Source organism: Petaurus breviceps, unplaced genomic scaffold (assembly GCF_028583685.1).
Source record: "Petaurus breviceps papuanus isolate PSGF00001 unplaced genomic scaffold, PetGlider_PUasm1.0 175, whole genome shotgun sequence".
In the NCBI taxonomy this organism is placed as follows: Eukaryota; Metazoa; Chordata; class Mammalia; order Diprotodontia; family Petauridae; genus Petaurus; species Petaurus breviceps.
Window position 1 is genome coordinate 6,450,821 of NW_027185764.1, and position 16,266 is coordinate 6,467,086.

General features: G+C 48.1%; 2 protein-coding genes across 9 annotated transcripts in view; one reads left to right on the top strand and one right to left on the bottom strand.

The window, feature by feature from the left end:
- Nucleotides 1-9,584: 9,584 nt before the first annotated feature.
- Nucleotides 9,585-16,266, bottom strand: part of ZNF48 (zinc finger protein 48) — a 25,923-nt gene continuing 19,241 nt past the window's right edge. For 2 of the 5 annotated variants that reach the window (XM_069084682.1, XM_069084681.1), the window contains exons 4-5: nucleotides 12,780-12,879; nucleotides 9,585-11,975 (exon numbers count right to left, since the gene is read on the bottom strand). In XM_069084682.1, coding sequence (XP_068940783.1) covers nucleotides 10,174-11,975; nucleotides 12,780-12,864 — 1,887 coding nt within the window. In that variant the 5' untranslated portion in view covers nucleotides 12,865-12,879 and the 3' untranslated portion in view covers nucleotides 9,585-10,173. Of the gene's footprint in view, nucleotides 11,976-12,779; nucleotides 12,880-14,327; nucleotides 14,670-14,808; nucleotides 14,940-16,266 lie in introns of those variants that run through there. The other 3 variants (XM_069084684.1, XM_069084680.1, XM_069084683.1) reach the window with 3 other exon arrangements.
- SEPTIN1 (septin 1) overlaps nucleotides 14,936-16,266 on the top strand; it is a 20,342-nt gene continuing 19,011 nt past the window's right edge. For 2 of the 4 annotated variants that reach the window (XM_069084694.1, XM_069084695.1), the window contains exon 1: nucleotides 14,936-15,052. The gene's annotated coding sequence lies outside the window, so the exon portion shown is untranslated. The remainder of the gene's footprint in view (nucleotides 15,053-16,266) is intronic. The other 2 variants (XM_069084691.1, XM_069084692.1) reach the window with 1 other exon arrangement.

Here is a 16,266-nt window from a genome sequence, read left to right on the forward strand (position 1 = left end):
GCCGTGGGAGCGCGCTGCCGATTGGCCGAAGCGCCAGGGCCCCGCCTCCTCCGGCCCCGCCCCGCCTCGCGGAGGAGGGCGGAACGCGCGAGCCCGCCCCTCCTCCTCTTCTTCCTCCTCCCCGCTCTGAGCCCTCCCCGGCGTGGGACCGCCCAGTGGCTCGGACGCTGGGGCGCCTGACCCCAGCTCCACCCGGAGGTTTCCTTTTGAACCGTGTCCCCCCTAAAGCCGGAGCTTTTTCCTGGGTCCCCGTCCCGCGAACCCGTCCTCCCGCTGCAGCCCGCACTGGCCCCAGTGACCCCAGTGACCCCCTAGACGACGTGCTCCTGGAAAGGGCTGGACTAGCTGGCTGGGGTTAGAATCCTAGCTCTGCCCCCAAACTACCCTTGTGACCTTGGGCAAGTCACTTGCCCACTCAGTAAAAGAAGGGTGTGGAACTAGACAGATGGCCTCTAAGGACCCCTTTTAGCTCTGACATTCTGCGATTGGGACACTGGCCCCCAAAAGGACCCGGGGCATTTCAGCCTCTTGCCCTCAGTTATACAGCACTATCTCTCCTTTTCCCACCTGCATCCCTCCTTTCCTCAGCTTCATCCCTCCTTTCCCTTCTCATTCCTTTCCCCTCTCCATGCCTCCTCTTTCCTCTTCCCTCTCTCCAGCTCCATCCCCCAGCAGTTCCCTCCTCCCTCTCTCTTTTATCTAAGCCCCACCCCTCCTTCAAGGTTCCAACTCTTAGGGCTTGTATTCCTTCTTCCTCTGAACTCTACCGGCAGTTTCTTCTACTTATTTGGCTGAGCTCCTGCAACATTATATCATGTGATGTCATAAAAAGATTTATGGGCTTAGAGTCAGGAAGACCTGAGCTTCACTCCTGAATGTATCTGAAAATTGACGGTGTGACCTTGAGCTAGTAGTTAGTTACCCACCTTCTCAGATCTTTTGAGTTGCCCATCTGTAAAATGCAGGTAATTGTTCTTGCTTTGTCTTGTAAGAAGCAAATAGGTTTGTGCATTTATCATGTATTATTGAGTGTCATAATTGTCCCTGTATGTCGCATACCTGTAACTTCTCTAAGGGCTACTAATATATTTTATCAAAGTCTTGTGTCTCACCAGATGCTTTGCACAGTCCTCTGCACTGGAAGGGCTTCATAAATACTTATTGAAAAATAAATATTGCAAAAGTACAAAAAACAAGCTTGGTCCCAAAGAGGAGATAGGAGAAGACCTCCCCTCATTACTTGGGGGAAGGAGTTGGTCCATAGGTGTGGAACCTGTTTCAGTGGAGTCTGATTCTTTGTGACTTCATTTGGGGTTTTCTTGGCAAAGATGCTGGAGTGGTTTGCCATTTCCTTCTCCAGCTTATTATATAGATGAGGAACTGAGGGTTAACAGGGTTAAGTGACTTGCCTAGGGTCACACAGCTAGTAAAGTGTCAGGAGTCCAAATTTGAACTGGAGAAGCTGGGTCTTCCTGATTTCAGGCCAAGGAGGGAAATTTAGGCTGTGTAAAAACAAAAGATTTCTATAAAAGTTTATTTTTAAAAATACTCTTTGAATTTCAGGATAAATTTCAATTTCATAGAGTGAACGATCTTTTAAAGTTGTAACTATAATATTTCCCCAATATATTGTAGGGTCCTCTAGGTCTCAATAGACCCCCAAGCCCAAGTCATACTGGGGACTCAATAACTTTGTAAATGATGAATATTCCTGTCCTAGGTAGTTTGGGGTTACCCTCAGCTGCTTCCTCTCTTTTCCCCAGAATCAATCAAGAGTTAAATACAAGGGCCGGAGCTCTAGACACATACACAACCACCTCCCCAGAAAGTATCAGACATGTGTTGCACTTTTTATTTATTCTCTAAGCCAAGGAAGGAGTAGCTAAGTGATTTACTAGAAATGTAGATGAAATACCAAAAGCTCACCAAAGATGATTAACTGACTTTTTGATCATTTGAGAATGTGTGGGGCTCTACTAGCAGCAAGGAATAAGCAGAGGACTACAACACAAATATAATGACTTAAAGTATCCAAGAGGCTGTATACAAAAGTATACAGTGTGACTACAGAACTGGCTTTGGAACCCAGAAGAGGCGACTCACGTCCAAAGCCTTAACACCAGCTGACTATATGCCCCTGGGCAAGTCACTTAACCTTCCCAATGCTCTAGGGAATTTTCTAAAACTTTAAATTGAAGAGAAAGTGCACACCAGTACTAATTGAAGGAGTTTTTCCATTTGGAAGTTTTCAGACACCAGAAATCCCAGACTGATCATTTAGGGTATAAAAGAAGCAAAAAGTACTTGGTTCAAAAGCTTTGTGAAGTAGGTTGTGTAATTCAATTAAATAGACATTTAAGTATTAATGATGGGGTGCTAATGATGAACCCCTAAAAAGCCTCTGAACTTTCCCACAAATTTCAGCAACCAAGTCCCTAGCACTTCCCTGAGGCATATGGCCTATCCCAGGCCCCATCATTATGATCCCCATTTTCCAGTTGGTAAAACTGAGGTGGAGTAAAATAATACAACTTCACACAACTTGGGTTAGAGCTGGGAACAAACCTGGTATCCAGCTCTTTTTTCACCATACCATACTCAGAAGAAGCTTAACTCAGTTCAATGAATAAAGGAAAACAAACAAAGCATTTAACAACCTCAAGCTAAGAATAGGAGTTTACATTTTAATAGGGAGAGATAATACAGACTAGGGAGTGAGAACTAAGAAAGGGAATGCCAGATTTTAGTTTTAAAAGGAATTCCTTCCCCCACCTCCCACCCCTTTATAGGTCACATTTACTCTGCAACTTTAATTTTATTTTCATAATAGTATTTTTCTTTCCAATTACATGTAAAGATGAATTTTAACATCCATTTTTTTGGGAGGGGGGAAGGCAAGGCAATTGGGGTTAAGTGACTTGCCCAAGGTCACACAGCTAGTAAATGTGTCAAGTGTCTAAGGTCCTATTTGAACTCAGGTCCTCCTGACTCCAGGGTCCGTGTTCTATTCACTTTGCCACCTAGCTGCCCCATTAATATCCATTTTTAAAAATTTTTTGAATTTCAAATTTTCTCCCTCCCTCACCTATTTCCTCTCTAAGATGGTAAGCAATTTGATATATATTATATATGTGCAATCATATAAAACATACGTCCACATTAATGTTGTGAAAGAAGAAACAGACCAAAAGGGGAAAAAAATGAAAAAAAATAAAGTGGAAATAGTAGTCTTCGATCTATATTTAGATTTCTCTGGAAGTAGCATTTTTCATCATGAGTCCTTTGGAATTGTCTTGGATCTTTGTATGGTTGAGAATAGCTAAATCAATCATAGTTGATCATTCTACATTGTTGCTGTTGCTATATACAGTGTTGGCTTTACATCAGTTCATGTAAGTCTTTCCATGCAACCTTTAGTTTTAGAGAAATGTTTAGAATTCTAAGGGGTTAAGTTGACTTGCCCAGGCTCACCAGCCACTGTGTGTCAATCAGGTCCGAGACCTGATCTTGGTTCCTCTGAGCCTGAGACTCTGTCCTCCAAGCTACAGCTTTGTCTGAATTAGAGCTAGAGGTAGCTGACACCACTTTTCCAGAAATAATGGTATTGTTTTCTTTTTCCTTTTTTTTTTTTTATTAATTTGTTTGTTTACTTTTAGTTTACAAGATTCAATTCCACAATTCCTTGAGTTTCACATTTTGTCCCCCTCCCTTCCCTCTCCCCCCATGGCAGCATATAGTCAAGTGTAGGATCTGTAAATACTTTCACATTATACATTAGTCAGGTTACAAAGACGGATTGTATCAGATGGAATGAAAAATGGTAAAGAGGACACAAAACCAAAGAAGAAAAGGAAAAAGATCAGGTATTTTGCTTCCATCTGGATATAAACTCAGTTCTTTCTAGTTCTTTCTCTGGATGCACACATTTCTCTCCATCATGAGTCTTTTGAGATTTACTTATATCACTGCATAACTATGGTATTGTTGATTTGATTATTTTGCCTAGAGTAAGAGGTGGATAGCAGACAAGGTGGGGGAATGGACTGGGAAGGAGAGGTATAAATACAGCAAGCAGAAAAGCCTGTGGCTAGGTGAGGCTTGATTTAAAAGTTTGGTGTAAGTCTAGTGGAATTGCTCAGGAAACAGAAAGCTCAGACCTCCTCTCTCCCCCCCCTCAAAATTTAGTACATTAATCTCTCCAGAAATTAAGGTGAGGATTTGATGTTTTCTGAAGTGCTGTTCCAGATTGGGAAATATGGGCCAGTGGACTGGATAGATAACAAAGTAGCTTGGGTAGAACTGGAACCAGGGTCTGATGGTCTAAGGCCTGGGGCCTCCTAATTAATGGGGGCTAGCTAAGTTGCCCAAATAGGTGAATCAAAAATAAGGACAAGAGTTGCCATCTTCTTCGGGGGGACTGGTGAGGACTGGAACTAAACTAGGCCTGAAGAACCATAGGTAGCTAAAACCTTCTAAGTGCCACCCAGTCAGAGATTTGGTGGATTTCTTTCACTGTGGTATAGTGAATTGGGTAATGAGTAATTGAGTAAAAGAACTCCAGTTCTAGGTCCAGATGTGCACCTTCAATCCATTTGGATGAGCATTTATTAAATGCCTACTATATTCCAGGCACTGTGGGAACTGTTGGAAATACAGAGATAAAAATAGATGAAAAAATAATTTGTCTTTCAGTATTCAGTTTCCTCATCTATAAAATAAGAGTCTCTAGACTAAATAGTCTCTTAAATTTCCTTAAAATGAAATCATTTTTGTTTATGTAAGGGGGATTAATCAAGGGTCCCCCATTAGTACAAACCCATCAATTCCATGCTAAAGAGTAATTTGGTAGCAGGGAAGCATTTGTCTGTGGAAGGACCACAGAAAAGCCTAATATAGAAGGTGGTGCTTGCACTGAACTTTGAGGGATATTAAGAAACAGAGGTGAGGAAGGACTACAATCTAGGCTTGGGTGAATGACCTGTGTAAAGTCTGAGAAATAGTTTTAGTGAGAACAGCAAAATGGAAGAAATAATGAGGAGGGGGGAAAGGCAGGTGGGAGTCAGGTTGTGGAGAGCTTTAAAACTCTAAACAGAGGAGTTTGCATTTGCTTACTAGAGGTAACTAGTGATCACAGGAAATGATTGTAGCATTAAAAAAAATCAATGGGTACCTGGAATTCTTTAAAAATAAATTGAAAAACAAATCCTGGCACATGTACTCTGTGGTTTACAGTGTGTTGAGATGGAATAGATGGGAGAGAGGTAGCAGATGCCAAGAAACTGTAGCAGTGGCAGAATTGCAAGGGTATTTGAGTGGGAAAGATCTTTGAATCCAGAGGGCCAGGGATAGGTTAGTGACTGGGTCTAGTGTAGGCTACAGGTTCAGTAATCAAGAAAGTAACAGAAAGTGAAAGCCCTGTATTTGAATGCAAAGGTCCCCAGGTTTCAAGAAGGGCTTGGATGCTAAACTTTATACCCTTTGACCTAGCCAGATCACTAGCATGAATATACCCCAAAGGGATCAAATAAGAACTCATGGAAACTAAGGGGCTGCACATCACTTAGGGAATGGATGAACTTATTATGGTATATGAACGTAATGGGATACTGTTGTGCTCTAAAAAATGACAAAAAGGTTCAGAGAAACCAAGGAAGACTTATATGAACTGATGCAGAGTGAAGTGGGAAGAAATAGAACAGTTTCTACAACTGTTGTAAGACAAACAACTCTGAAAAAACTTAATTGATCAACAGTAATGACAAAACAGAGAACCAATGAGGAAGGCTGCTACTGATTTCCTGAAAGAGAAGTAATGGGACTCAGGCTACTGAATGACACATATATTTTTGGACATGGCCAATGGGGAAGATTTGTTTTGCTTGACCATGAAATTTGTTACAAGGGTTTTCTTTTTTTTTTTCTTTTCATGGAGGTAGGTGTAGGAAAAGGAAGGTGGGAAGGAAAGAAAATAAGTTTTGGTTAACTAAAATAAAAATTTTTTTAAAGGTGAAACTCAAAATAATCTTCCTCAATTCACTGAGGTCCCAATTCAAGGTCAGGTCTAAGCTGGATGGGTTACTGGGACCTGATCTCCAATCCAAAAGCCACAGGATCACAGAAGGATCCACAGAAATCACAAAGAAATCAAAAGAAATCCCAAGAGTAAACAAAGTTTGAGCTTGGTTCCTTGAGGGGGAATATGTCAAGGTATGTGGTCAAGATTTCTTTTGATGAAGAAACCAGATATCTCTATCCATGGCTTTGATGAAAGCTTCCACCCAGAACCTTTCTGGTAAAGTTGAATTCGTTTCATCCTTCTTTATCTCCTCCATCTTCCCCTCCCCTAAGTACTAGGGTAACTGCTACATAAGAAATGACTCAGGGATCCACTGGACAGAAATGTGTCTCACCCTATAACTCTCAAAATGTGTCTTACCCTATAACTCTCAATCCTTTTCCTCGAACACTCCTAACATAACTGAATAGCTTAGATGTTAATATTTCTTTCACCATGGTATTATGAGTAATGGATTTGGGACTTCCTTTCTTCCAGGCATAAAGATAGTAAATTCCTCAAGAGCAAATCTTACTGTCTTTTTTTTTCTTTCACTGCAACAAAGGACCTTAATTTGTCAGGCTATTAGGTGACACCCTGTTTTCCAGAGCTAAGGCCCAGCAATCAAGATGTGCCCTGAACTTGACATAACAACAATCCTTTTCACTCACGTTCTGGATGATCTCAACCACAGCAAAATCCCAGAACTGATTTATATAATTATTGTATTGCTTTGACCAGCACCAGGTGTTGTCTGAACTTGGACAAGTACCTATTATATCCATGTTCTGGTTGTGAAGCTCTGTTATGAATCAAGTTTGTCATGTGGTTGTTCTTCTCATTGTCACTGCATAGACATTGATATAAGAACTGAAACGGCCACACTAAAGCAGGTCCCCCCACTACGGTGGGGCCTCAGCACCTGTCTAATTTGCCTCTTTGCTTTCAAACAGTTTCCCTTACTTTGAAATTAAACTTCTGTTTGATTCCTGACTCTCCTGTCTCTAGCCAGCTCTGTTGGCCTATGGCCACTCGCAGGGTAAAAGCCAGTTCAATCCATCCAGTTGACAAACCAAATGCAAAAGAAAATAAAAAAGAATCTAATTGAACTCTACCTATGCCCTTTAAGGAGGACATAGCCCTACTAACATTTTTCAAATTCAGGATTTTTGAGGGGGTTTTTTTTGAGGCCAATGCCCTGGGCAGGTATGTGTTCTGGGCCAAGGCGGCCAGGCTTCCTGCTAGTTTGTGTCCCACCCCAAGGCTAGAGGCCTGACATTCCAAGAGAGGCTTTATGTCCAGTCCCTCCAGCAGGAATCCTAGGAAGTTACAAGACAGGGAACAAGCCTTTAACTGAGAGCCTCCTATATGCCAGGAACTGTGTGCATTGTCACAATCACAGCATCATAGACTCTCAAAATTATAACTGCATTCTAGTACAACCTTCTCACTTTGGAGAGAAAACTGAGATCCAGAGATGGGTAATTAGGTGACACAATGAAGAATGCTGAACCCAGAATCACAAAGACCTGAGTTCAAATGTGATTTCAGACCCTTATTAGCTACGAGACCTTGGGCAAGTCACTTAACCTCTGCCTTAATTTCCTCGTCTGTAAAATGGGGAGAATAGCACCTGCCTCCCAGGATCAAGCGAGATAATTGTAAATTGCTCAGCATGGTGGCTGGCACATAGTGGGGCACTATATAAATGTTAGCTATTACTCCAAAGGAGCTCAGCTCCTCAATTTATTAGAGCTTGGACGATCCACGTGCCTCTAATCCACTTTCCACTACATCACGCTGCTCGGGCTTCTGGCTCGCACAGTACAGGAACACCAGGTGACCTCCACTGCCGAGACCTAGAGACCGGCCCTTTGTCATGCAAGGGCTAGCCGAGGCAAGAAATCGGAAGTACGCCAGGTGCCTGGGGATTCTGGGAAATGTAGTCTTGTGCTTTACCCTTGGCTAAGCGCCTTTGCTCATCCGCTGGATCTGATAGGTCTCTTCCTGGGACCAGATTGACCTATTCAAGTCCACGGGCCTCCACGCTTGTCAGGGAGACTCTGGGCAGAAGACCACAGCCCACGGCGGAGGGGCGGGAGGAGGGCCGGCAATCTAAGCACCGTGATTGGTTAGCCTCTTGGACCCAATGGCTCAGTGGTCCACAGTCTGCCAAACAGCCCGAGTTCGGACCTCATTGGCTGGGGCCTCGCCCTTCTATTCCAATGAATTAGTTTCTTCCTCGGCCGAACCCTCACGGATTCACCTACAAGTGAGCAGGGCGTCTTGGTTCTCCGGTGCTGCGTGCAGTTTTGGGCAGGGTCCGCTTTTCAGGGGTGGTCTGGTGACAGGTTTGCTCGTACGGACTCGGAGCCAAAAACATGGTTCCCAAGACTTCGGATTTGGAGGTCCTCGTTTTTTGCTCCCGCTGCATTTAAATGAGCAGGCGGAGCTGAGACCCCGCCTGGCGGCACTCTTCCCTGACAGGGCGGCGAAGGAGGCGGGCCCAGCGGATCCTGAGAGCCGATTGCTCCATGTTGTTTCTTTTCCGCAGCACCCACGTGCACCGTCGTCATGGCAACAAGCCCCGCCCTCTGGCTATGCTTTCTTTTCTTGGTGTGGGACTAGGGGGGATGTAAATGGATCCTGTGCGCAGACGGTTACAGGAATCTCCTATCAAGGAGCTCCGGAAGGGTCTAAAGATGGGCAGACACTAGGATGGCAGAGCTGGAAGGCGCCTAATCAGGTACCAAAAAAAGACTAAGGACAGCTCCTGCCCTCCACGTGCCTACAGTCTACTAGGGGTGGAGCTGAAAGCAAACAGATCAGCAGACCTGGAGGGGCGGGGGTTGGGAAAGGCTTCCAGTATAGAATGGGATGTTAGCTGGAGGAAGCCAGGAAACCTTCTGGGAAGAACAGGAGCCCCAAGCAGTCAAGTGACTTACCCATACCCATAGCTAGTATGTTGGGAGGCGGGAGTTGGCCCCCAGTCTTTCCACCTCTTTATCTACAACACCCAAGCTGCCTCCCTACTTGTCTGGGTAAATGCAATTTTTAGTAGAACGTAAGCTCCTTGAGGACAACGGTTTTCATTTTGCTTTTGAATCCCTAGTAAATAGCAAGCACCTAAGTCCTTGAGGAATGAATGTGTTTGCAGTCTAAGTGTTGTCTCCAATAGAATGGAGGCTACCGAAGATCGGGGACAGATTCGTTTTTCTTTTTGTATCCCAGCACTTCCAACAGTGTCCAGCACGTAAGATGCTTCATACTATTGACTGTTTACTGCCTCCTCCCTCATCCCCTCAATCCCTGTACAGAAAACCCACAGTTTCAAGACAAGAGACAGTTTATTGGAGATGAGATAGTGTCAACAGAGATCCCAGAGATAAAACCCTTATTGCCTACCTAGCTCTTTTTTTTTGGGGGGGGGGGAGAGGAAGAGTTCTTTAAGGTTCGTTCACATTGCTAGGCCTCGCCCCTGGTGCCAGTATGCTTTCTCCAACCACAGCCACCTGGCCCCTTCTTCTGTCCTGGGGAACCATTGACTAGACACTCTGCTACCCTTCATCATGTGCACAAAAATGACTCTATAGTCCCAGCAGCAGCAGGGCACGAGATGTGTGGTTTCCCCAATCTCTTAGTAGACTGGTACTACTATATTCCACAATCTTGTCAGGTCCCCTTTCATCTAAGGTCAAGAGGCTGCAAGGTAGCTGGTTGGGATGGGTGGACCAAGTACATTAGCCCACTCAAGGATTGGTCTGGCTTCACTTGGAACACTATACTGTAATTCTGCCCCCCCCTCCCCCAGTTAACTGGTTCAGAGGAACAGCCCTGAAATAGAAGTCAAAGCCCCAGCTGGCAAAGAAGACAGTACCCACACTGGTCTTCCCCTCCTGGCAGTGTAATGGGAGCTCTGATGTCACCAGTGGGGAACTGGGAAACTTTGGGAGTTGAGAACCCTTCCACCTGGGGCCCACACATTCCCTGACCTCCTCTTCTCTGGCTCTCTGCCCTCCTGACTCTCCCACTCCACTGTTATCACTTCCCTTACTCCACACTTCAGGTAGCAGCAGATTCCCTCCCATCCCCCTTCTGGAGCCACCTTTCTGGCTCCATCACTCTAGTCCAGTCCCCAGCTCAGCCTTGGGGGGCCGAGCTCTGGTAGGCCCTGCTCCATAGGGCCGTAGTGCCAGGTGCCCACGTTGGTGCTTGATGCGGGCAGAGCTGTCCCCAAAGCCCTTGCCACACTCTGCACACTTGTAGGGTTTCTCACCTGTGTGAGTACGACGATGCTTCACCAGGTCTGAGCTTCGAGGGAATTCTTTCCCACAGTACCCACAGGTATGAGTCCGACTTGTGCCAGGCGGCCTGCCCCGAGGCCTGGGAGCGGGGGCTGCTGGGCCAGGAGGGTTGTGGGGCCGAAGGAGGGCCGCTGGGGGGGTTGGTGCTGGGCGGGCCCGTTCCCCACGATGGGTGCGTAGGTGCTTAACACGGGCTGAGCTGTCAGCAAAGCCTTTCCCACACTCAGGGCACAGGTAGGGCTTTTCACCTGTGTGCACACGATGGTGCTTTACCAGGTCTGAACCTCGCCGGAATCCTTTCCCACACTCAGGACACTTGTGAGGCTTGTCCACTGCTGGAGGGGGTGGCTCTCCAACCTGGGGGCCCTCAGGCTCTGGCTCTAGACCAAGGAGGCCAAAAGGGCCCTCCCCAGGATGGGGAGGACTACGTGGAACAAGTGGGGGACTAGGGCCATGAGGAACTGGTGGAGGACTTGAGCTGGGAGGTGGGCTGGGGCTGTGGGGAGCCAAAGGATACCCATGAACCCCAAAGGCCTGTGGTTCCAAGTGGGTGAGGCGATGTCGCAAAAGCGTGGAGCCGAGGCTAAAGGTTCGACCACACTCGGGGCAGCCGTGGGGCCGCTCACCACTGTGTGTACGAAGATGCTTGACACGTGCTGAGCTGTCGGCAAAACCCTTGCCACACTCTGGGCACAGATAGGGCTTTTCACCCGTGTGCACACGCAGGTGCTTTACAAGGTCTGATCCACGAGCAAACTCCTTTCCACACACGTCACATCCAAAGGGTTTTGGCCCCAAGTGGCTGCGCTGGTGGCTCAGGAGGCTGCAGCTCAGCACAAAGCGCTTCCCACACTCAGGACACATGTGGGGCTTGTCCCTGGGTCCAGCTGCTGACCCTTCCGGGAGGGAGGAAGCAGCCCGGGCCACTCGCCGGGACGCCACCGTCCGTGGAGGCCGCTCCCCTCGGTGCGTCCGCTGGTGCTTAATCCGTGCTGAACTGTCCCCAAAGCCCTTGCCACAGACGGCACATTTGTATGGCTTCTCCCCCGTGTGTGTGCGCTGGTGTTTCACCAGGTCTGAGCTCTGCCGAAAGCTCTTGCCACATTCCCCACAAATGGTGGGGCGCTCTCCAGCAGGAATCCGAGGTCTGGGAGTCCGAGGGGGGCCTGGAGCTGCTGGGCGGGGCCGGTATGGCTTCTCACCACTATGTGTTCGCTGGTGCTTGATACGTGCTGAACTGTCCCCAAAGCCCTTGCCACAGACAGCACATTTGTAGGGCTTCTCCCCTGTGTGTGTGCGCTGGTGTTTCACCAGGTCTGACATCTGCCGAAAGCTTTTCCCACATTCCCCGCACACAGGTGCCCTCTCCCCAACCTGTGCCCTCCGTGTTTCTGAAAGAGGTCTGGGAACTCGAGAATGGGGTTTCCCATGGCTTGCACTTGCCCATATGTCTTCCCAGGTCCCATCCGGTTCTAATTTGATGGCGCTATCTCCTTCATCCCGGCCTGAAGCCACATCTCGAGTTTCCTTGAAACCCAGGCCAGGTACCTGTTGGGGGTCATCTCCAAAATCCAGACCATCATGCTGAGGGTGATCTTCATTCTCACTCCCCATACCTGTCAAGAGAAAGGGGAAACTGTGGACCCTGCCCCTTAGCCTCTCAGCCCCTTTGCTGGATACTCATCTTCTATAGGAAGCCTTCCTAGACCAAACAAACACACGTGATCTTTCCTTTCTCTGACCTTCCACAGCATATAAGATGCTCACCTGACATTTACCACCTGGTTCACTTGGCACACCTTCAAAATTTGTGTGTGTACCCTCCCCTGGGGCAAATCACAATCTCCCTCCCTCTATCTTGGTAAACAGTCTTCATCAGTTGTTATAGCTGAAAAAAATCCATCATCTGGTAGCCAGTCTGTCACCAGGCCTGTTCTTAATAACTAACAGTATTATTATATGTATACTTAGCACTTTAAGGTCCACAAGGCACTTTCCTCGAAGCTCAGGAAACATTTCTGCTTTTCAAGGACCTGTGAGAGCTGGTGCTCTATCAGCATTGCTTTCCAAAACCCTTGTGATACAACAAGCCATCACATTAGGATTTCAGCATAAGAAAGGGGGTTGGGAGGGGTGGCTAGGTGGTTCAGTGAATAAAGCACCAGTCCTAGAGTCAGGAGGACCTGAGTTCAAATTCAGCCTCAGACACTTAGCACAAAAAACTAGCCGTGTCACCTTGGGCAAGTCACAACCCCAACTGCCCTCCAAAAAGCAGAACAACAACATCAAGAAAGGGTGTTGAGGATCATTTTTTTTGGTATACTCCATTTTCTCGAGAAGACTGGAAGCTACTTAAGGGAAGGGCCTGGTCATACACCTTTTTGTACTCAATGTCTGACAAATAATTGATGCCATGTTACCTTCACCTGTTCGGGTGCTTCTGAGGAGCTCCCTCTCCTCTGAGCCTTGAAGATCTGGTTCCCATGGCTCAGCCCCTTGCTCCATCCCAGGGAGGATATCCTAGAGAGTTAAAAAAAAAAAAATACTACTTCTTAGGAGCCGTACAACCACACTAATTTCTTTTGCTGCTTCCTACTGGCTCAAACAGATAATTTTATCTTGACCAGGGCAGCAAGTTTTTCTTCCACAGTAACAATCAAATAGTTCATGTTTACCAAGTATTTTAAGGTGCATAACCCATATTTATATAGCAATTTAAGGTTTACAAAGTATTTTCTTCACAACAGCAGCATAAGGTAGTTCATGCACATATTTTTAACCCACATGGAAATGGAAATGGAGAGTGAAAGGATTTAAGTAATTTAGGAGAAGAGAATTTGGAGCTGGAAAAGATCATCTAATCCAGGAGTTCTTAACCTGAGATCTGTGAACTTTTCAAAAAATATATTTTGAAAATAATTTCATTAGAATCGATTGCCTCCGAAAACCTACATATCTAATTTATGCATTTAAAAACATTCTTCTTTACTGTGTGATTGAGTCTCACTCTGCCTTCATCTGTAAAATGGAGATAAGTCAACAAGCATTTATGAAGCACGTAGTATGGCATACAGTGGGGATGCAAAGAAAAACGGGGAGAGAAAAGTTCCTGGCCTCAAGGAGCTCTCCTTCTAACCGGCTCAGGACAAACTGCCAACAAGACAGACACAGAATAAATGGACATAATCTTAGAGAGAAGCTAGCAACCATAAGGAAAGGGTTTCATGCAGAATTCTTACCTAATAATACTTTAACTATCAGGCTCACTGAGTTGCTGTGAGGAGAGACCTGTGTAAGCCTGAAAGCTCTATTGAAATGCGAGCTGTTACTTTTATTCCCATCTGGCCTTGGCTGTTGGTTAGTAGTGCACTCTTCAATTTCATTATTTGCAAAATACGGAGGTTGAATGAAAAGATTGCCAGGTACTGTTTACTTAGGATTTTATAACAAGTTCTGGAATAGGAACTTCACCAAAAAACCCAAGTTCTAACACATTTTGTGGTGACCAAAAAAAAGTTATTTTATCCACATTGACTAAAGTTAATGATCACTAATAAAATAATCTTACACATCTCGAGTTGCTAACGAATCAAGAATTCCATTGACTAGTTTAGCTATACAAATTTAGAAAACTGAAAAGTTTCCAGTTTTGCCTAATAGATTAAAGTGAGTTTTTTCTTAGCTCTCTATGTATATTTGGAAACAAACAAAAAAACCTCCCACACCACTCTAATAAAAAAGCCAGGAGTTACCTATGTGCCAAGTACTGTGCTAAGCCTTTACAGCACACACGTGAAAATGATAAAGAATCCCTGGATCTAGTCCAACCTCACGTCGTCAACAAGCATTTACTAAGTGCTAAGCGCTGGCGCCCCTCCCCCCTAAAAAAAAGGTTAAGAACCTCTAGGTCTCGTTCAACCCCGAAGCAAGTCAAGTATTTATTTATTTATTAAACGCCTACTACCTACCAGGCAGTGTGCTAAGCAGTGGCACCCAAGGGGGGGTGGGGAGTGAAGAGCTCCTGGTATAGTCCAATCTCAAGTCTGATCAAAAAGCATTTATTAAGTGCCTACTACATGCCATGCACTGTGCTAAGCGCTGGCACCAGGAACAAGAGACCAGCCCTGGGTCTAGTGTAACTGAGCGCCTACTGTGTGCGGGGCGCCCCTCCCCCTAGGGCCAGAGGCCCAGGGGCCCGGGCGGCCCCGCAAAGTTTCGTTCCAAGGGTCCGCCGCTCGCCCGGGGCCTCCCACGACCCCGACCGCCTCCCGTTCACCCACAGCCGGCCGCCCGGCGCCGGGCACGAGCGCTGAGATGCGGGGTCCTCCCAGCTCCTCTCTCAGTGACAGCAAGAAGCTTAGCCTGTATTGGCCGGGGAGGGCGGCGAGTCCGCGCGCCCCGCCCCGCCCCGCCCCGCGCCCCCCTGCCCTGCCCCCAGGACCCCCTCACCTCGGGGTGGCCTCCCGGCGCTCCCTCTCGTCCTCCCGCGGACCCCGGCGATCCCGCCGCCTCGCTCTCCCTCAGCCCCCCGCCCCCCACAGGGGGTTGTCCTTCCTTCGGGTCCCCGCCCCCGGCTTGGGGAGGGAGCTAGCAGGAGTCGGAGAACGGGCCGCCCTGCTGGGCCCAGGGACCCGGAGGTCTGAGCCGAGCCGGCGGAACTAGGGACCCAGGCGTCCGGGAGGCTGACAGCCAGGTGTGGGGGCGGGGACGGGAAGCGGAAGCGGCCTCCTCTCCGCGATGGGGCCGCTCTAGGTGGACGAGGCGGGCTGTCTCGATGGTGTTAGCCAGGCCAGGGGCTGAGTTGAGTGGCTTTGGAGGCGATCCGGCCTGGCGGAGGGAGGGGTCGGGAAATGGCCTTCCGCTGGCCGTGGGGCCCCTCTAGGCGCCGGGTGGTGGCCCGAACTCGGTGGTGTTAACCGATTCACTCTCGCGGCAGCGCCACGGGAGCAGGAGCTGGACGGGGAGGGGGTAGGGAGGAGCTCAGCCTCGGCCGGCCCCGGGGGTGGGGGTGGGAAGGGGGGGGACCCTCCTTCGGTCTCTCCGCCCGGCTCTGCCCCCTCCAGGAGAAGGGGCAGGCAGGCCGGGGCCAAGAGACCCTGACCCAGGGAGAGGGAGAAAAGCAGAGAGAGCTAGGGAGACCAAGGGAGAGGGAGACAGAGCGGGAGACAGCCGGGGAAACGGGGAGGACAGAGACAAAAGGAGACGGAGACTCATATAGGGAAAGTGGGGGAGGGAAGGGGAGGAGAATCGAGGGAGATAAGGACGGCGCGGGGGAGATGGAGGGGACAGGGAAGGAGGCAGAGACAAAGAAAGGAGACGAGAGACAGAGCCCGAGACCCCGGACCCGAGGACGGACGGACAGAGAAACTGAGGCCCTAGGAAAGAGGAGGCAGGGTCGGGACTGAGACGGAAGGGGAGGGAGACAGAGGTAGAGACAGTCCGAAAAACTGGAGACCCGAGGGAAGGAGAGGCTGGGCAGAGACAGACAAAGGGAGGAGACAGAGACCGAGAAACAGAGACATGGGGCAAGAGGAAGGGGGTGGAGCTCAGAGACAGAGACAAAGGGTGAGGGAGATGAGAGACAGAGAAGCTGGCTGTGGGGAGGGCAGAGACAGAGACAAAGGGAGAGGGGAAACGGGGGCAGAGACACAGAAGACAAAAGAGATGGGGGGAACGCAGACAGCCCAGAGAAAGGCTATGGGAGAGGAGACGGAGGAATAGACGTGCGAGGGACCAATCCGAAAGCAGACACTGAGTCACAGAGATAGAGAGAGACAGACTCGCAGGAGTCTGAGAAGGAAACAGACAAAGGAAGTGCCGGAGACAGAAACAGACACCAGACACCCAGAGACTGAAAGAATGAAGTGGCTTCCCAGTTTAGTCAGATGCGTGCCTTGTCCCCTGGTC